Below are 22,274 nucleotides of genomic sequence, written 5' to 3'. Positions count from 1 at the left end.
AGATTTTGGCAAACAACCTCCTTCTCTCAGTAAGAGCATTGAAGATGGGTCATGGCTGGGTCTTCCAGCATGACAATGACCCCAAACACACAGCCAGAGCAATTAAGGAGGGGCTCCGTAAGAAGCATTTCAAGATCCTGGAGTGGCCTGGCCAGTCTCCAGACCTGAACTCAATAGAAAATCTTTAGAGGGAGCTGAAACTCAAACCTGAATGATTTGGAGAAGATCTGTATGGAGGAGTGGACCAAAATCCCTGTTGCAATGTGTGAAAACATGGTCAAGAACTACAGGAAACGTCTGACCTCTGTAATGGCAGACAAATGTTTCTGTACCAATTGTGAAGCTCTGTTTTTCTAGGGGGTCAAATACTTATTTTATGCAATAAAATGCAAATTAATTATTAAAAAATCATACAATGTGATTTACTTGATTTTTTTTATTCTGTCTCTCACAGTTGAAGTGTACCTACAATAAAAATTACAGACCTCTCCATTCTTTGTCAGTGGGAAAACCTGCAAAACTGACAGGGAGTCAAATACTTATTTTCCCCACTGTATATGAGAAATAAACGGATCATCTCAAACGTCAATCAAACCCGCTACACATTAATCACCCACCTGCCACCTGAGACCTAAGATAATTACAGGAACCTGTCTCTCTTTGTATTTGGGGAGGTGATGGTCTAGCGGTTAAGCATTGGGCTTCAGACCAGAGGATCCTCGGTTCAAAATCCAGCCAGACCAGAAAATCACTATGGGCCCTTTGCAAGGTCCTTAATCCATAAGTTACCCCCGGTGTGTAGTGAACACCTTGCATGGCAGCACTCTGACATCGGTGTGTGATTGTGTCTGAGGCATTAATGTAAAGCACTTTGAGATTCTGATACAAATGGAAAAAAGCGCAAATGCAGTACATTTACCATTTGAACAAAGTAAATGCTGGAGCTTCCGCAACATGAATATAGTATTTTCCTTATATTAATTTACACCACTTAATGCAAAACCTAATCATGTTGCTTTATTACACTTTTTTCTATTATTATTTATTTTATTTATGTATTTAATGGTTTAATAATTTTTATATTTTAGATTATATTTTATATATTTATATTGTATTTTAAATACATACTTACAGTCAAACTGAATCCTTTTTGGTGTGTGTGTGTGTGTGGGGGGGGGGGGGGGGGGGTTGTTGCTCAAAGAGGGGAAGCAAGCTGAAAACAGTGTCAGTGAAAGAAAAATTGGTAAAGATGAAGTAAATATTTTTAAACTTCTTAGATCCCTCTTATTGCAGATCTTCATAAGCTCACTTTCAAAAATGCTCAACAGTCGTCAAAAGTTTGGACACATCAAAATTTTCATGAATTAATTTTGTGCATTTTTCCAGCACTTAAAAATGTCTTTGCATATATGGAAAAAAGAAAGAAAGGAAAAAAGAAAGCAAAGCAATGAAGTGTTGATGATGGAATTTTGTCCCTGACCACCTCGTTAGATGCTCAGACAGACTCAGCTGCCAGTCTGCCTGATGGAATTTTTAATGCTGACTTTACTTTCAATGCAGGTAACCTCGGGTCTAAGCTGGTGGAGTATAAGGAAGAGATGTACATCACTTCAGACTGTGGGAAGACGTGGAGACAGGTAAATCACGTCTCCCCTCACATTCAATCTATTGATCCAGTTTGTCTGTAATATATTCTTGAAAATATTCTGTGTTTGAATTTTAATATCTGTCTGTGTGGTCGTTGTAGGTTTTCGAGGAGGAGCACCACATCTTGTACCTGGATCACGGTGGAGTCATTGTTGCCATCAAGGACACATCTATACCCCTCAAGATACTTAAGTAAGAACTGTAATGTGTTGCTATGACAACACCAGTTATTCCTCTTTTAAGACATCAGCACATTTATTAAGGTGATTGTTTAAAATGTGACTAAAAATACACAGTAATAATTATTATTTAATATAAAAATGGCAAAACAGTGGTAAGGCAAGAGTCATACTTGATTTCGAGTGTCCTTGCCCAGTATGCCCAAGTTCTGTTTTCTGTTGATAGGGCTCACACTGATTGCAAATCAGGGTGTTTTTGCCAAATTAATCTCTCATAAAATGTCAGCCAAATAAAATGAACTAATCACAGTATCACCAATACTTCCCTTTGAGCTATGTTTCACCAGGCAAGCAGCCCTGTGTTATTAGAAACAAGTGAGAGACTTTTTTCCTGATGAGATGGATCACACCACACCAAACACAGGAGGCACAAGTACAACAAAACATTAGAAATGTATTGACTACTGTGATGGATGGAATTAAACTTTTCACCTCCATTGGAGTGTTTGAGGATTTATTCACGGACCAGCATTCATTCATGAAATTAATGGGAGTATTTGGAGGGACAATTCCACACCAAGACATGTCACAGCACTGTTAATTGTAAGGTAAAAACTTTACTTTTATGACGTAATCACTCTGAACTCTTATTCACATTGAGGGAGTGTCTGAGTTGTTTTTGTGATAAAATTGGATTGTGTAATTACTGATTGTAATGTGTGTATCAAAGCACAGCTTTGCAGCTTTGTTTCAAACCATAAGTGCTGCCCCCTGATGAGAAGTGAATGCCCCAAAAATCAATTGCCACACAGCTTCAACCTTGGAAATGGAGAAGATCAGCATAAAATTTGGTACAAACTAGAATTTGTTTTGTTTTGTGTTTTTTTTTTTTTTTACATTAGCTATTAAACTTGTTCACAATCTCACAAGTACTTCATGCACATGTTTCCAAAACAGATGGTTGCCAGTTCAAGGTCACTTGTGTCCCTCTCTGTTTTCATCTAGAGTTGCATCTGGTTAGTTCACGCACTGACCATTATGATCTTTGAATACGCTACACTAGACATTAGACTGGGTTTTTCCTGATCTAAGGCAGAAATATTTTGTGACATCAGACAATGTGAAAGCACCTGTTATGTACTGAATCACATGTTGGATATAGACTAACTAAACAGATTGACGATTTAGAGGATGTGGGGACTGGGCTTAAAAACCATAACTGCATTGAGTAGAAACTTGTGAAAACATTTGCATTGTCTTGTGTGCTGTTTTGCAAACTATGCTCCACCAAACTCTACTCCAAATGTGGCCATCCAATTTTGTTTCAATAGGCTAAAGGCTGGATACATGCACATTTCAAGGTGATCGTCTTGAACTTGAAGTACATGAGTAAAATAAGTTTGGCAGTTGGCTTATGTCTCAATCAGACTAAAGTAAAAATCAAACAGCAACCTCCTTTCAAACAGGGAAAAATAATGGTCACCTGGTGATTGCAGTAAATCATGTTGTGGTTGCAAATAGTGATGATTCCAGTGATTATATTGGCATCCAAAGACCCCCAAATGTTGGAAATACTGAGTTGCTGGATCCTGGTTCTGCTATCCAGAGTTCCATGGCTTGAAACAGTACCTCAGTACTGGTGGTGTAACTAAAGAGACTGATCAAGGTCATGTGTGACGACACTGGAGACTGTATGTAGATTTCACACCCAGTTTGTGAAATGTTACCATAGACTTGTCGCTTCTGGATTCATCTGGTGTCAAACAGATTGCAGCTGCCCCACGTGCTCTGACATTCCAATTACCCAAACAGAATTTGAGGTCTTCCACAAAGAAACCCTTAAGGTAAAAGGGGATTGCATAGACATCACTAGTGTTCATAGAAGGTGGTGTTTCATTTCATAGTGCACTGTAACTATCAATCTGAGGAACTGAGCTTTTTGGCAATGTCTGAGGAACTTGACCTGAGAAAACAAGCAATGAGTCTCCTGAAGATACAGAAGGAATCTTTCTTTTGCAGGATTATGTGGACAGGTCATGCGTCCTCTGTGGTCCTCTGACCTTTTCCTTGCTGACTTGAAGCATTGTGTTTCTACAAACCAAAATGTCATTCCACCTCAGGCATGGCAAGTAACATCTCAGATCTGACAGTTCTGATTGTTTGGTCTCATTGTTAAACGTCTCCAGGTCCAGGATGGCTGGACTTGGAAACATAATAAGGCGCATTTGCTTCCTACCAGCAACCAAGCTTCAGTCCTTGTCCTGCTGCAATTCCTGGAGATACCAGATGATGTTAAATCTTTTGAAAATTTGTTTTTATGATGACAATGCACAGAGAACTGTTGCGCATTACTTTTGGTATAGTGATTTGCCATATCAATCAATCAATTCAATCAATTTTTTATATATTGGTATAGTGATTTGCCATATCAATCAATCAATTCAATCAATTTTTTATATAGCGCCAAATCACAACAAACAGTTGTCCCAAGACGCTTTATATTGTAAGGCTAGGCCATACAATAATTATGTAAAACCCCAACGGTCAAAATGACCCCCTGTGAGCAAGCACTTGGCTACAGTGGGAAGGAAAAACTCCCTTTTAACAGGAAGAAACCTCCAGCAGAACCAGGCTCAGGGAGGGGCAATCTTCTGCTGGGACTGGTTGGGGCTGAGGGAGAGAACCAGGAAAAAGACATGCTGTGGAGGGGAGCAGAGATCGATCACTAATGATTAAATGCAGAGTGGTGCATACAGAGCAAAAAGAGAAAGAAACAGTGCATCATGGGAACCCCCCAGCAGTCTGCGTCTATAGCAGCATAACTAAGGGATGGTTCAGGGTCACCTGATCCAGCCCTAACTATAAGCTTTAGCAAAAAGGAAAGTTTTAAGCCTAATCTTAAAAGTAGAGAGGGTGTCTGTCTCCCTGATCTGAATTGGGAGCTGGTTCCACAGGAGAGGAGCCTGAAAGCTGAAGGCTCTGCCTCCCATTCTACTCTTACAAACCCTAGGAACTACAAGTAAGCCTTCAGTCTGAGAGCGAAGCGCTCTATTGGGGTGATATGGTACTACGAGGTCCCTAAGATAAGATGGGACCTGATTATTCAAAACCTTATAAGTAAGAAGAAGAATTTTAAATTCTATTCTAGAATTAACAGGAAGCCAATGAAGAGAGGCCAATATGGGTGAGATATGCTCTCTCTTTCTAGTCCCCGTCAGTACTCTAGCTGCAGCATTTTGAATTAACTGAAGGCTTTTTAGGGAACTTTTAGGACAACCTGATAATAATGAATTACAATAGTCCAGCCTAGAGGAAATAAATGCATGAATTAGTTTTTCAGCATCACTCTGAGACAAGACCTTTCTAATTTTAGAGATATTGCGTAAATGCAAAAAAGCAGTCCTACATATTTGTTTAATATGCGCTTTGAATGACATATCCTGATCAAAAATGACTCCAAGATTTCTCACAGTATTACTAGAGGTCAGGGTAATGCCATCCAGAGTAAGGATCTGGTTAGACACCATGTTTCTAAGATTTGTGGGGCCAAGTACAATAACTTCAGTTTTATCTGAGTTTAAAAGCAGGAAATTAGAGGTCATCCATGTCTTTATGTCTGTAAGACAATCCTGCAGTTTAGCTAATTGGTGTGTGTCCTCTGGCTTCATGGATAGATAAAGCTGGGTATCATCTGCGTAACAATGAAAATTTAAGCAATACCGTCTAATGATACTGCCTAAGGGAAGCATGTATAAAGTGAATAAAATTGGTCCTAGCACAGAACCTTGTGGAACTCCATAATTAACTTTAATCTGTGAAGAAGATTCCCCATTTACATGAACAAATTGTAATCTATTAGACAAATATGATTCAAACCACCGCAGCGCAGTGCCTTTAATACCTATGGCATGCTCTAATCTCTGTAATAAAATTTTATGGTCAACAGTATCAAAAGCAGCACTGAGGTCTAACAGAACAAGCACAGAGATGAGTCCACTGTCCGAGGCCATAAGAAGATCATTTGTAACCTTCACTAATGCTGTTTCTGTACTATGATGAATTCTAAAACCTGACTGAAACTCTTCAAATAGACCATTCCTCTGCAGATGATGAGTTAGCTGTTTTACAACTACCCTTTCAAGAATTTTTGAGAGAAAAGGAAGGTTGGAGATTGGCCTATAATTAGCTAAGATAGCTGGGTCAAGTGATGGCTTTTTAAGTAATGGTTTAATTACTGCCACCTTAAAAGACTGTGGTACATAGCCAACTAACAAAGATAGATTGATCATATTTAAGATCGAAGCATTAAATAATGGTAGGGCTTCCTTGAGCAGCCTGGTAGGAATGGGGTCTAATAAACATGTTGATGGTTTGGATGAAGTAACTAATGAAAATAACTCAGAACAATCGGAGAGAAAGAGTCTAACCAAATACCGGCATCACTGAAAGCAGCCAAAGATAACGATACGTCTTTGGGATGGTTATGAGTAATTTTGTCTCTAATAGTTAAAATTTTGTTAGCAGAGAAAGTCATGAAGTCATTACTAGTTAAAGTTAATGGAATACTCAGCTCAATAGAGCTCTGACTCTTTGTCAGCCTGGCTACAGTGCTGAAAAGAAACCTGGGGTTGTTCTTATTTTCTTCAATTAGTGATGAGTAGAAAGATGTCCTAGCTTTACGGAGGGCTTTTTTATAGAGCAACAGACTCTTTTCCATGCTAAGTGAAGATCTTCTAAATTAGTGAGACGCCATTTCCTCTCCAACTTACGGGTTATCTGCTTTAAGCTATGAGTTTGTGAGTTATACCACGGAGTCAGGCACTTCTGATTTAAAGCTCTGTTTTTTAGAGGAGCTACAGCATCCAAAGTTGTCTTCAATGAGGATGTAAAACTATTGACGAGATACTCTATCTCACTTACAGAGTTTAGGTAGCTACTCTGCACTGTGTTGGTATATGGCATTAGAGAACATAAAGAAGGAATCATATCCTTAAACCTAGTTACAGCGCTTTCTGAAAGACTTCTAGTGTAATGAAACTTATTCCCCACTGCTGGGTAGTCCATCAGAGTAAATGTAAATGTTATTAAGAAATGATCAGACAGAAGGGAGTTTTCAGGGAATACTGTTAAGTCTTCTATTTCCATACCATAAGTCAGAACAAGATCTAAGATATGATTAAAGTGGTGGGTGGACTCATTTACTTTTTGAGCAAAGCCAATAGAGTCTAATAATAGATTAAATGCAGTGTTGAGGCTGTCATTCTCAGCATCTGTGTGGATGTTAAAATCGCCCACTATAATTATCTTATCTGAGCTAAGCACTAAGTCAGACAAAAGGTCTGAAAATTCACAGAGAAACTCACAGTAACGACCAGGTGGACGATAGATAATAACAAATAAAACTGGTTTTTGGGACTTCCAATTTGGATGGACAAGACTAAGAGTCAAGCTTTCAAATGAATTAAAGCTCTGTCTGGGTTTTTGATTAATTAATAAGCTGGAATGGAAGATTGCTGCTAATCCTCCGCCTCGGCCCGTGCTACGAGCATTCTGACAGTTAGTGTGACTCGGGGTTGTTGACTTATTTAAACTAACATATTCATCCTGCTGTAACCAGGTTTCTGTAAGGCAGAATAAATCAATATGTTGATCAATTATTATATAATTTACCAACAGGGACTTAGAAGAGAGAGACCTAATGTTTAATAGACCACATTTAACTGTTTTAGTCTGTGGTGCAGTTGAAGGTGCTATATTATTTTTTCTTTTTGAATTTTTATGCTTAAATAGATTTTTGCTGGTTATTGGTAGTCTGGGAGCAGGCACCGTCTCTACGGGGATAGGGTAATGAGGGGATGGCAGGGGGAGAGAAGCTGCAGAGAGGTGTGTAAGACTACAACTCTGCTTCCTGGTCCCAACCCTGGATAGTCACGGTTTGGAGGATTTAAGAAAATTGGCCAGATTTCTAGAAATGAGAGCTGCTCCATCCAAAGTGGGATGGATGCCGTCTCTCCTAACAAGACCAGGTTTTCCCCAGAAGCTTTGCCAATTATCTATGAAGCCCACCTCATTTTTTGGACACCACTCAGACAGCCAGCAATTCAAGGAGAACATGCGGCTAAACATGTCACTCCCGGTCTGATTGGGGAGGGGCCCAGAGAAAACTACAGAGTCCGACATTGTCCAGAGTCCATATCATCCTGTCATCACGTTTGTCCACTTTCTCTCTGTAAAAACACTCTGTTATCTGCAGTACAGATATTGGAAACAACTTTACAATATTTTGGGAACAACTATTCATTCATTCATTCATTTTCTATACCCAATTCCGCCAATTAAGGGTCATGTGAGGGTTGCTGGAGTGGGAGCTGTTACAGCACATATTGTCACCACGATGATATATTGCCCCATTGTGGGACATATTGTTGCCACTGGCAGTATGTGTCCATGTGTGTTACTACATACAATCCACTGCACCAGCAACAATATGTGCCGTGCACATTGGTACATATTGTCATGAAATGCCGCAAGAGTTGTGTGTGTGTGTGTGTGTGTGTGTGTGTGTGTGTGTGTGTGTGTGTGTGTGTGTGTGTGTGTGTGTGTGTGTGTGTGTGTGTGTGTGTGTGTGTGTTTTGTCATGGGGACCACGATGGAAATAAGTGGTGGTTTCTCATGCTGTCCTCAGCAAGTAAGTGTATGTATATTGTCATGGATTTATTTTGCCAAATCAATCAACCAATCAAAGAGAGAAAGAGGGCGAGAGAGACTTGCTCAAATTAGATCTGCTTACCTCGTGTATAAAAGCTGGTTGGATTCACGCGTAAATCTGTGGATCAGGTCAAGAACTGTCAGCGCAACTTTAATCCCCGTGTCATTGTTCCACCGGCAGCAGCCCGAATCTTCCTTGTCTGCATGTACACGACAATATATTATCGTGCACGTTTAATTGAACTTGACAGCAACAAGCACCATGTGACAGTCATTTTTTGTTCAAGAAGGGAGGCACGCGAGAGGACTCAGCAACCACAGCAACCACCCTCACACTGTGCTTATGCACAGTGTGAGGGTTCAGTGTGAGGGTTCAGGGTCTCCTCGCCCTGTTCTGTCACCTCTATCAGCAGTTGAAGCAGCAGCAGCGCCGGCATTTTTATTATTACTGAGCCAATATCACCTGAGCACCATGAATAATTCATCAACATCTGAGTGCTAAAACTCGTGCTCAAACGATGTGACGTTCTGCAGCCTGCGCAGAAGCATCTCCGCGGTACGCATCACCAGTCAGGATGAAGACAGATAGGACACCAGACAGAATGAATCAAACCATCTTCCTCGGCCCTGGTGCTTTCGAAAAGGCTTGCAAGAAAATAAATGTGACACTTGTCATGTGCTGACAGCGATACAACGCCAGAACCAAACCCGGTGCGCATCCACGGGAAGACTACTTTTTAGACCTCCGTGTGCCGACTGTTCACATCATGGGTCGACATGCAACGTGTTCCAACGATGGGTTTGCCTGCAGCCTCCCGCGGGCTCCCCCAACCCCCATCTTCCTGAGAGCACCGCAAGCACCCCCGCAAAAAAAAAACACCTGTGGGCTACAAGCTCAGATCAGACGACACCACCCACTGAATTTAAGCAGCATATTAGATAAATAAATAAATGCAAATGATTTTATTACTTTCTTGGTGGACACAATGCGAGCGAGTGAGTGAGTGTGCATGCGTGCGTGTATCAGACAGAGAGAAAACAAACAATTCAAGTTTTACTTCTTGCTCTGATAACCAGTGATGATATGTCTATGCAATCCCCGTTTACCTGACATTACAGCTTGGGACTCCAGTGAAGGCGGTCGCATCTCCTCCTCTCTCTTCTCTTTCTGTGTTTTTCTCTGCCCCAACCTCCAAAAGTCCCAACTTCACCAGACTGTGTATTCTTCAAACTGTATTTGGAATAACCATGGAATTGATCAGCTGGTCTCTCAACACTATTGACACCATTTTGTCAACAAGGAATCAGGGCTGAGGGACCCCGAGTGCCCAGATGGAACCTATGTTCTCGACACCTGGTAGAAGTGGCATGTCGTCTGCTTGGCACCACTCTCCGTGGAAGACGCTGAGGATTTATTCTTATTTGCCTTTATGGTAGGAGGTCTTTTGCTGCTTGGATTATGCGCTGCTCTGACCTACAGGAATATTGGCAAGACAGCTGCTACCAAAACCACCACCCCACATCTGTCCGTCATGATTAACGAGGGTGGGTAAGGCGGTACAAAATCAGACTGCATTAACTTTTGAACTTAAACGCAATTGTCTGCCCTGCAAAGGAATTGATGTTGGAGACCAGTGAATATTGTATTCACAATTGGATCTGGATAGTTAAAGAGAGGTTGTATTGGAATTCTCTGTCTCTCCCCAAACCCAAACATAGCAGCCTTATCAGCTACCAAATGTCAAAATGCCCTGCTGTTTTCCTCCAGAAGGATTTCATTGGCCTTGGTGAAGCATTTGGCTCCCTCTTCATGTGCCCTCCCCTTCCCCCACTCCAGACTCTACGCACACATGGACATAGACATGAACTCATCTGTACATTACGCATGCCCCCCACCCCACCCCTCCTTTGTGTTTCTGTCCCTGCCCCCACCCCACCCTGGCTTCTGCTCTGTCATTCCGGGAGGCTGCGTGGCATAGCTGCAGCACCCCTCCCTCCCTCCAAGCTCAGCTGCACGGGACTCTGCTGCGGCCTACACTCACTTTGCCTCAATTCGGATGACCGACTGCTTCAAAGTTTAGCATACATAAACAAATCAAATGTATACAAGGTGGGCCAATAAAATGCTACCACTTTTGTAATCCAAAGAAGAGGAGCATGGATTGAACATGTCATCAGTTATTGAAGATCTGTAAGTCTGCACATAAAATTTAAGACGCGCTAGCTGTAGCTCCTGCAGAATTTAACTTAAAATTTCATTTAAAACCAAACATACACAAGCTAAATTATATATTTGGAGGTCTGTGGATTTGTGATACTCAAACCGATGAAAGGGCACCAGAAATGGGCAAACCGAAAGCGAACACCAGGACCGAACCATCTGAGGGTGGAGGCCCAACCGAAGCACCGAGCTGGAGTGGGAAAGACAACCCCGAAACAAGCACTCAAAGCGCGGATCAGCAGGCAGTGCTAGCCGCTATAGCAGCTCTACAGGCGGACTTGTCACAAGCTAAATCAGACATTTGCACCAAGATTGATGAAAAGATTGCTGACGTGAGTACAGCAGTACGCAAAAAAAAGGAAGAAAGAAAGCAAGCTTAAGTTTCAGAAGGTCATTTCTATGGCTATTTATTTTTGCCTTTTCCAATCAATAGGCCGACAACAATTTTGAAGATCACATATTGTTCATTGTATCCCTGGGAGGGTGTTTAACACTTAGATTGAATTCAGATAGGTTTGGTTAGGAATTCTATAACTGCAGAGCTACTAGAATAAAGAGTTATTCACTGTTGTTAAAATTAAGAGTATATTCTATTTTTGGAAGGTTCCTATTTTGCTCTAACTGTCAGGCTGACAATATATATTTTATTTAATTTTATTATTATTATTATTGTTATTATTTTTTCTACATGGCTGTATGTTTCTAGGGTGAGAGGGTGGAGGGGGCAGGGTGGGAAGGAGTGCTATTTAGTTTGTGGTCATATGTACCAAGAAAGAAAGAGGAAGACACTAAGGTATGCCTTTATTCTGTCCATATAATGCATGCTGGGAAACAGTTTGGGAAGAGTGGTGGCAATTTAAACTTCTGCTCATGGAATGTGAATGGTATTAATGAACCAATTAAGAGAGGTAAAGTGCTTGCTCATCTTAAATCATTACAAGCGGATATTATCTTTGTACAAGAAACACACCTAAAGAATGACTCACACGGAAGACTTAGATGTAGGTGGATACAGCAAATTTACCACTCTAATTTTCCATAAAGGCTAGAGGTGCAGCTATTCTAATCTGCAGGGGGGTTCCTTTTAAACAAATGTCCACAATTGCTGACAAGGATGGGAGGTATGTAATTGTTGTGGGGGGAAATTCATTCCACTCCAATGACCTTACTGAATATATATGGACCAAACCATGACGACCCGGAATTTTTCAGAAAAGTCCTAAATTTGACACCAGTCATTTCCAACACTAACCTAGTCATTGGTGGCGACTTTAATTTTGTTTTAGATACATACCTGGATAGATCTTCTACCATTAGAATAGAACCCTCAAAGGCATGCGATCTCCTTAGGTCATATACAGAGAATATGAATCTTTCTGATGTTTGGCGGATCTCTAATTCTTCAGGCAGAGTATTCCTTTCATTCCAAAGTACACAATGTTTACACAAGGATAGACTTTTTCCTAGTTGATGGCAAATTATTGCCCTACTGTTACAATGCTAAATACCACAACATTATTATTTCTGACCATAGCCCAGTGTCATTGGCACTTAAGCTCCCTGGGCATGTATCCAACCAAAGAAACTGGAGATTCAATCCAGAACTCCTTACAAACATCATGTTTTGTGAATACCTAGAAACACACATAAAACTCTTCTTTGAAACTAATGATAAAGATGACATTTCACCCACACTATTGTGGGAAACCTTTAAGGTGTATTTCAGAGGCTGTGTTATCTCTTTTCAGTCATCCCTTAAAAGAGTAATAAGGAATGACAAATGGAATTAGAAAAACAAATTAGTCAGCTAGACAAAGATAATGCTCAACAACCCTCTTTGGGAAAACACTCAAAGATCGCTGCACTCAAATACGAGCTGAATAAAATACTGTCTGATAAGATTAGCAGAGCCTTTATTTTTGTAAAACAAAAGCACTTTGAGTTTGGTGATAAAACGCATAAATTACTAGCAAGACAATTACGTAAAATTGAAAATGACAGAGCAATTCATAAAATCAATTCAGGAGTGGGACTTGCCCTGACTTCACATGAAGACGTTAATGACCGATTCATGCAGTTTTACAAAAATGTATACACATCCGAACATAATACATCGCCAGATGCAGCACAGTCATTTCTGGATAAATGCAACCTCCCATTTTTAAGTGAAGCAGAGCGTAAGATCTTAAATGCAGACGTTAGCTGTGAGGAGCTACTAGCAACTATTAGATCGCTGAAAAATGGCAAAAGCCCAGGCCCTGATGGGCTCGGTAATGAGATATACAAAAAATTTGGCGTATTGTTGGTTCCATATTTGCGTGCACTACATACCCGGTCACATGAGGACGGTGTTTTATCGCAAACTCTAACTGAAGTCACCATCACCCTATTATTAATAAAAGGAAAGGACCCAGAAGAAGTGGGCTCATAGGCCAATTTCATTATTAAACACACTGACCAAAAAATTCTAGCTAAGACGCTAGCCAAGAGGCTTAATGCCTTCATGGGAAAATTAGTGCATCCAGACCAAACGGGGTTTATCCCAAATAGAAATTCTTTTCACAACCTCAGACGTGTTCTTAATATTATGCACTGTAATAGGCCACCCACACGAGACCATGTCATCCTTAGCCTAGATGCCGAAAAGGCATTCGACAGGGTGGAATGGCCCTACCTCTTTGCGGTCCTGGAAAAGTTTGGGTGTGGCCATACATTTCTGTCCTGGATCAAGCTACTGTACAATAACCCATGTGCTAAGATACTTACAAATCAGACACTGCCTGCTCCATTGCAGCTGGGTAGAGGTACTAGACAGGGTTGTCCACTTAGTCCGTTGCTCTTTGCCCTAGCCATAGAACCCCTTGAGGAAACTACCCGCTCACATCCCAGGATACATGGCTATGAAACAGAATGCACCAAGAACAAGATTTCTTTGTTTGCAGATGACGTATTGTTATATATTACAGAACCACCAATAACTATTCCTTCAATATTGGAGTTGTTTAGCTCGTTTGGTGTTTTCTCTGGGTATAGGATTAATTGTGGTAAAAGTGAGTTGTTACCAATACGATTGGGAGATAAGGAGTGGCTCAAACAGCTTCCTTTGCATGTAGTCCAGGACGATTTAACTTACTTAGGAGTGACAATCACCAAGAACTATAGCGCCCTTTATAAGGCCAACTTCCCAGCCTTGCTAAGAAAACTGGAGCACAACATTCAGATTTGGAGAACACTACCAATTTCCCTTCTGGGAAGAGTCAATGCCATTAAAATGATTTTTCTCCCTCAGATACTTTACCTTTTTCAAAACCTACCCATATTTCTCACTAAATCTTTCTTTAAGAAACTAGACTCCATTATTCTTTCTTTTATATGGAACTATAAAGCACATAGAATTAAAAAAGAACACCTCTGTAAACATAAATTTGTTGGAGGGTTAGCACTACCCGACTTCAAGCAATACTATTGGGCTGCTGGGTTGCACTCTATCGCACAGTGGTTAGAGGATGCCCCTTCACCTTTCAATGGGTTGGAGATGGAGCGTGAAGACTGTTTACCATATTCAATAAGAGCAGTTATATTAGCACCTGTGAAGATCAACAGAGCATGTTACAAGAATAATCCTATCATTCATGACACTATTAGGACATGGAAACAACTGAAAAAGCATTTCAACCTTAGTGGGCTGTCCTCTCTGTTGCCAATAGCGGCCAAGCCCACCTTCATCCCCTCCACTTTGGATGGGCATTCAGTGTGTGGAGGGAGTTGGGGATAGGAAGCACTGGAGACCTGTACATTAGGGGCACCTTTGCCTCTTTTCAACAATTCCAGGAGAAATTTAAATTACCGAAGAATCATTTTTTCAGATATCTCCAGATTAGGAATTATTTCAAAACATATCTTCCTAACTTTGAGACGGTAACACCAAATGCTTTGGAGATCTCCATTAAAATGTTTGCCAGGTCATACTCCATAATTTCTCAACTGTATGACACATTGCTGAGCATGGGTTCACCCAAAACAAACGCCCTAAAGGATACATGGGAAACAGAGCTTGGAACCCAAATATCTCAATTAATGTGGGAAGAATGCCTTGAACACATACATGACTGTTCCATTAACACCCGACACGGTTTGATACAATTTAAAATTCTACATAGGTTACATTACTCCAAGGCCAAGTTGCATAAAATATTCCCAGACGTATTGTCACTGTGCAAGAAATGTGAATGCGCAGAGGCTACCATATCACACAGTTATGCCCTATGTCATAAACTACAAAAATATTGGGGTGACATATTTCATTTCCAGTCTAGGATTCTGGAAGTCCAGATAATCCCAGATCCGGTTTTGATCATTTTGGGAATATCTGATGAGCTCCTAAAGCTTAATGTAGCACAACAGCGTCTCCTGTCATATGGTGTTATAACTGCCAAGAAACTGATCATTTTATATTGGAAGGAAAAAGAAGTGCCCTCATTTAAACACTGGCTATCAGACCTGATCGACACCCTCCACCTGGAGAGAATCAGAAAAGATAAAAGATAAACTGAGGGAGTTTGAAAAAACTTGGGAACCATTGGTCTCTTACCTTGATTCAATAACTGACTAACATGACCAACAACGTGGCATTCCTGGGGGTGGGGTGGGGGGTTTAGACTTGGGTTGGGGGGAGCTTGTCCTATATGTCTTGTATGTCTTGTATTTAATACTTAATTTCTTTACAGTGGGCTATTGCTGTTTATTGTTTTTTTATTTTAAATATTATTATTATTATTGTGTTACTGTTATTGTTTCTTATGTTTTGATTATTTTTAATTTCTATTATAGATATTGTCACTATGCCTTTTTGTTGTTTATGTATGTGTCAGATTTTTTCTTTCCAATAAGAAACATGTAAATGTCAGACCAAGTGCCTTGTTGAAAAAAATGTTTCACAATAAATATATTTGAAAACAATGAAATTTTCGAATAAGTTCTCATTTCAAAAACTTGTGTACGATCAAAAAGTGGTAACATTTTATTGGCCCACCCTGTATGTGTGGTTGTTTTAATTCTGATGTGTGCCATTATTACATTCAACTAGTAATAATTGTGGATTAATTGCTGTTTTTCTGAGGTAATTGGGTGTGAAGATAATTTTGTTGACTTGTAATGACAATAAATCATCATTCATATATTGTCACTTGGGACAATATGTGCCTGCGGCATTATGTGCTGGTGCCTTTGAACATGGTATATATCATTGTGGAGACAATATATACCCTGCGACAATATATGCCATAACAGGAGGCGATCCCAACAGTCAGTGGGTGACAGGCGGGGTACACCATGGACAGGTTTCAAGTCTATTTACAGACAAACAAATTCATGCTCTCACTCACATATGTGGTTCATTTAAAGCCACCAATTCACATAACCTGCATGTGTTTTAAGTACATGCAGGTTATGTGAATTTGCCAGAGTATATATAGGAAAACCATATAAACATGGGAAGAACGTGCCAACTCCACACACAAAGGAGCAGCTCTGAAGTGAACCCGGTACCTTCTTGCTGTAAGGCAACGGTGCTAACCACTAATCCACCGTAGACCAGGGAATAACTGACATCAATGTCTGTATTTCTGCTTGAGTATTGAATGTGGATATCTTTTTTTTTTTGTCTTGGCAGGTTTAGTGTTGATGAAGGACAGACGTGGAGTGTTCACAACTTCACCAGCACCTCTGTGTTTGTTGATGGACTCTTGAGTGAACCAGGAGATGAGACTCTGGTCATGACGTAAGTCATTAAATTTCTTCCACAGAATTATTATCCATTCCATTAATAAAAGTGGTCCTACGTAGCAAGAGACATATATACAACCCCAATTCCAATGAAGTTGGGAGATTGTGTAAAATGTAAATAAAAACAGAATACAATGATTTGCAAATCCTCTTCAACCTATATTCAATTGAATATACCACAAAGACAAGATATTTAATGTTTAAACTGATAAACTTTATTGTTTTTGTGCAAATATTTGCTCATTTTTAAATGGATGCCTGCAACACATTTCAAAAAAGCTGGGACAGTGGTATGTTTACCACTGTGTTACATCACCTTTCCTTGTAACAACACTCAATAAGCGTTTGGGAACTGAGGACATGAATTGTTGAAGCTTTGTAGGTGGAATTCTTTCCCATTCTTGCTTGATGTATGACTTCAGTTGTTCAACAGTTAGGGTTCTCCGTTGTCGTATTTTGCGCTTCATAATGTGCCACACATTTTCAATGGGCGACAAGTCTGGACTGCAGGCAGGCCAGTCTCGTACCCGCACTCTTTTACTACGAAGCCACACTGTTGTAACACGTGTAGAATGTGGCTTCGCATTGTCTTGCTGAAATAAGCAGGGACGTCCCTAAAAAAGACGTTGCTTGGATGACAGCATGTGTTGCTCCAAAACCTGGATGTACCTTTCAGCATTGATGGTGCCATCACAGATGTGTAAGTTGTCCATGCCATGGGCGCTAATACACCACCATACCATCACAGATGCTGGCTTTTGAACTTTGGATAACATTGGTAACACTGGTAACAATTGTCTTCTTTTGTCCAGAGGACACAATGTCCATGATTTCCAAAAACAATTTTAAATGTGGACTCATCAGACAACAGCACACTTTTCCACTGTGCGTCTGTCCATTTCAAGAGCTCGGGCCCAGAGAAGGCGGCGGCGCTTCTGGATGTTGTGGATGTATGGCTTTCACTTCGCATGGTAGAGTTTTAACTTGCACTTGTAGATGTAGCGATGAACTGTGTTAACTGACAATGGTTTTCTGAAGTGTTCCTGAGCCCACACGATAAGATCCTTTACAGAATGATGTCGGTTTTTATTGCAGTGCCGCCTGAAGGATCGAAGGTCACGTGCTTTCAGTATTGGTTTTCGGCCTTGCCACTTACGTGTAGAAAGTTCTCCAGATTATCTGAATCTTCTGATTATATTATGGACTGTAGATGATGAAATCCCTAAATTCCTTTCAATTGAACGTTGAGAAATATTGTTCTTAAACTGTTGGACTATTTTTTCACGCAGTGGTTCACAAAGTGGTGATCCTCGCCCCATCTTTGCTTGTGAACGGCTGAGACTTTTGGGGATGCTCCTTTTATACCCAATCATGACACTCACCTGTTTCCAATTAGGTGTTCTTTGAGCATTTATCAACTTTACCAGTCTTTTATTGCCCCGTCCGAACTTTTTTGAAATGTGTTGCAGGCATCCATTTCAAAATGAGCAATTAGTTGCACAAAAACAATAAAGTTTATCAGTTTGAACATTAAATATCTTGTCTTTGTGGTGTATTCAATTGAATATAGGTTGAAGAGGATTTGCAAATCATTGTATTCTGTTTTTATTTACATGTTACACAACGTCTCAACTTCATTGGAATTGGGGTTGCAGAATTTAACTCTAGAAATCTGCTTCTGATAAGATCGTCAACAAGCTATTTTTGCCTGACAGATATTTTCATAAGAGTAAAAAAAATTGTGGCAGAGTAAACAGCAATATAGTGCAGCAGATAAACAGAATATTTACAGAGGAATCCAAATTTGGTGATGCAAAAACCACATTTGGCACAAATACTCCTTAAACATTACTCTTTTGAAAAAAACAGACTGGCCCATTGAATTTTCAACAGGCGGGCAGGTAGGGGTCAATTGAAGGGGTCAAAACACAGGGGTCAAAATTTAAAAATATTGAAAAGGATCATATTGAAAAGTATACTACCACCCAGATAAGCAGAAGAAAATGAATGAATGAAACTTGGCATAAAGATTCCAAAAAGGTGTAGTTTGGACCATCTATGACTAAATGTTATGGAGTTATGGGGTAAAAATTACAAGAATGGTGACAAAGGTTAATTTCAATTTGTACAGGAGTCAAAAGTTATTGTTTCTTCAATTTTCATAAAGTGTTGCAAATTATTGGTTGAGTTAATAGCATTTTAAAAAGAAATAGTTTGCACTGTGTGTCATGAATGCAAGGCATCATTGTAAAGCACTTTGATCTTCTGATTCAGATTCCAAAGGCGCTATATAAATGCAGTCCAAAACTATTCCATTTATTAATCCTATTAACAGGGCTGTGAAAATTCCGCGTATTCTGTGGATTTCAGCATGGGGAGGAGGCGGGGGTGTGTTAGTGTTGTACTCTTTAATCGTGATCGATACTGAGTTTTTAAAATGCTTAGTATCGATCACGAGTTTTTAAAATGCTTATCGGAAAGCGTTCTTTTTTTACGGCATCATGCAAATTTTGTAAGTCCCTGGACACTGATCTGTGTGTTACAGATACAAATCAGTTTCCTCGGGTCTGCGGAACTTCGCGAAGGATAAATGCCACTCAAAGCCTGGCTGTTACGCCATTGTCGTAAAGCGGGACTGGTTGGTTGCTGCGGTGACACTGTGTGGCTTCTGTGTGAAGCTTAAGCTAAACGTAGCATGTGGACATGGCAAACATTTAGAGCTTTCAAGTTTTTAAAGGAAGAATTTTGCAGCATGTCTGTGTCACGGACCGATGTCGGACAGAGAGAAGGCAAGAAAGACAGTTTGAAAAAATCTGATAAGGACAAGAAACCGTGGAATTGTCGCTGGCTTCATGAACACATCTGAAAGATAAAAGAAACGGGAAAAACGAACTGTGCCCTCGGGAAACACGGTAAGAATTTTTCTCTCTTCTCTGGAAAACAAACATTGTGTTGTTCAAACAGGATTTTGGATGGTTTTTTTTTTTTCTTTTATTAATCTAGACTGACTTTCATTGAAAAAAAAGACGTGGCTTTGAATGAATTTAGGCTACATGAATTTACACAACAATGTAAATGAGTTTTTAATGGGAAAAAGACACTGGCTTTGAGTGGGTTTACAGGAATTTACACAAGAATGTCTGGCTTTTTTACTATGATATTTTACCATGATTTTTAAAATATTCTATGAGCTTTAGCTGTGGTTTTGAAATGCTTTAACAGTCTTTTCAGTCTTCATGAATTTCATGTAGTTTAATTGATCTGAGTTAATGCATAATTTGGTTTACAATTAAAAGGAAAATCGTTCCAGGTCCTACTTCCACGTTATATTCTGTTATTTCAACATTATCACTGACAGTTCAAATGAAAGGTTGAATCTAGGATCATTTAAATATGCACTTCTTTTGAGATTTGTTATTCCAGGAGATGCTGAAAATGTATCATTAGATAAAAAATTTTATTTGGTTTCTGGGGCCCCACAAGGCCCTGGACCCCAGCTCTTGCGCCTCCCAGACCCCCTGCAAATTTTCCATGGATTTAACAATTTTCATTTCACAGCCCTGTTATTAGTTCAACCAATAAATTTGCATCACTTTTTACCAAAACTGAAGCAACTTTAAATTTTGACCCCTGTACAAACTGAAATTGACTTTTGTCACCATTCTTATGTTTTTGCTCCATAACTCTATAACATTTAGTCATAGATAGTCCAAACTTTAGCTTTTTGGAATCTCTGTGATCAGACAAATAGTGTGCTATAGTTTTCTATATGTTTGGATAATTTTTATCTCACTAATATGAGGAATGAGCAAACATTGATAATGGGTGAAAGTGGTTAGTAAATGGTAATGGTAAATGGACTGCATTTATATAGCGCTTTTCCATCTGCATCAGATGCTCAAAGTGCTTTACAATTATGCCTCACATTCACCCCCATGTCAGGGTGCTGCCATACAAGGCGCTCACTACACACCGGGAGCAATAGGGGATTAAAGGCCTTGCCCAAGAGCCCTGAGTGATTTTCCAGTCAGGTAGGGATTTGAAACCTTGACCTTCTGGACTCAAGCCCAACACCTTAACCACTAGACCATCACCTCCCCTCCTCATCATCACTTTACAGTATTAGTGAATTTGAATAAACTGTAATGCAACAGATTAACTTACACAGAACACATGTTGAGATACAAAAAACTTCTTCCTGAACTAAATAGATCCAACTCATCCTTCATTGTCTTGGCAAAGTTTTGACTGGATGGTAATTCCATTTGCACGATAAAGCACATATTTATTTCCATCATGGTCCCCATGACAACACAGAAAAGCAAACAACGAAGATAAAAAACAAAAACAGAAATACTTAAAATTGGCATTACAAAGCCATCTATATACACAAATGAATAAAAAACAGAATTATTATGACCTCTCTCTCTCTCTCTCTCTGACACACACGCACGCACACGCACAACTGTTGTGGCATATCATGACAATATGTACCAATGTTCACGGCACATATTGTCGCTGGTGCAGTGGATTGTATGTAGTAACACACCCGTTCTTGGCCGCAATGGAGCCATGAACATCGGCATATATCGTCATGGTGACAATATGTGCTGTAAAACCTGGACACATATTGTCCCTGGTGACAATATGTGTCGCAGTGGGGCAGAGGTGTCAAATTCAGCTTCAGAAAGTAAAAACCCTCCCATGTGTTGCTTCTACCTGTGCACCTAAAACAGGTGACCTCAATAATTAGCTCATCCACCTGCCTGAAGAGTTGAACTAATTACAATTAGCTGGTTTATTGGGAAGATGGAACAAATATGCGGCTGGACTTTTACTTTCTGAAGCTGGATTTGACACCTCTGCAATGGGGTCATGAATGTCGGCATATATCATCATGGTGACAATATGTGCTGTAACATGGTCCAGCTCCTTCTGATGATGTCAAGTGTATTATGAGGCTTTATACTCCCAAATAGCTGCTCCAGAGCTGACAAGACTTCAAGATCAAACTTCTCAAGAATTTGCATGCAATGGGTGGAAGACGTTAAAACACTGACAGAAGAAAATGTCAAGAAAGGATTTAGGAAGTTATTTTGTGACAAAGCTCAAAGCTGCCTAGGATTGCACTTGAGTAAGTAGTGTCCACAGAAGGTGATTTATCTGTGAGGTCACTTGGAATATTATCCAGAGGAGTCGTCATGCATGCCTTAAGGGTAGAGAAGGGAGTATTGTGCTCATTCACGTCAGCTAAAACCAGATGTTCCAGAGTTTTTAGTCAGAGGTTGATGGAAAATTTATGTCCCTTCTGGCTGTGAGTGTTGCAATTGCAGTTAAAAATTTCTTGCTTTTGCCTTTTACAACAGTGAAACCGAATGTTGTTTTATCTTGAAGAAGGAAAAATGGACAGCAAGAGATGAATTATTTAAGTGCACAGAGTCACCTAGTTTTAAACGTGAATAATTTGTGTGGCATTACAAAAGGTATTAATCTATAATCTCACAAAAAAGTTAACATTTTAAGATTCCACCAGACCTAGGACTTGCTGTTTTAATATAATGCAGTGCAAAATACTTAATTGAGGAATGTGTGAGCAGGTGGTACATCTACACAGCAGTGACCCTCAGCCTGCTGACATGGGGCCTCATGTACAAAGCATGCTTATGCACAAAAACCTGGCATACGCCCGTCTCCACATCCATGTGCAAATGTGTCAAAAGTGAGGTGAGCGTTGG

The 22,274-nt window shown here is 40.0% G+C and overlaps 1 protein-coding gene across 1 annotated transcript in view; it reads left to right on the top strand.

The window, feature by feature from the left end:
• The window catches only part of sorcs2 (sortilin-related VPS10 domain containing receptor 2), a gene marked incomplete at its 5' end in the record, with an annotated part of 485,537 nt that overhangs the window by 365,789 nt on the left and 97,474 nt on the right, over positions 1–22,274 (top strand). Inside the window, 3 exons of the mRNA XM_034165018.1 lie at positions 1,561–1,637; positions 1,748–1,839; positions 16,427–16,534. Coding sequence (XP_034020909.1) covers positions 1,561–1,637; positions 1,748–1,839; positions 16,427–16,534 — 277 coding nt within the window. The remainder of the gene's footprint in view (positions 1–1,560; positions 1,638–1,747; positions 1,840–16,426; positions 16,535–22,274) is intronic.

The sequence above is a fragment of the Thalassophryne amazonica genome, chromosome 23, assembly GCF_902500255.1.
Source record: "Thalassophryne amazonica chromosome 23, fThaAma1.1, whole genome shotgun sequence".
Taxonomy (NCBI): Eukaryota; Metazoa; Chordata; class Actinopteri; order Batrachoidiformes; family Batrachoididae; genus Thalassophryne; species Thalassophryne amazonica.
Note: the sequence above shows the minus strand (reverse complement) of the source record. Positions and strands in the feature narration are given on the sequence as shown.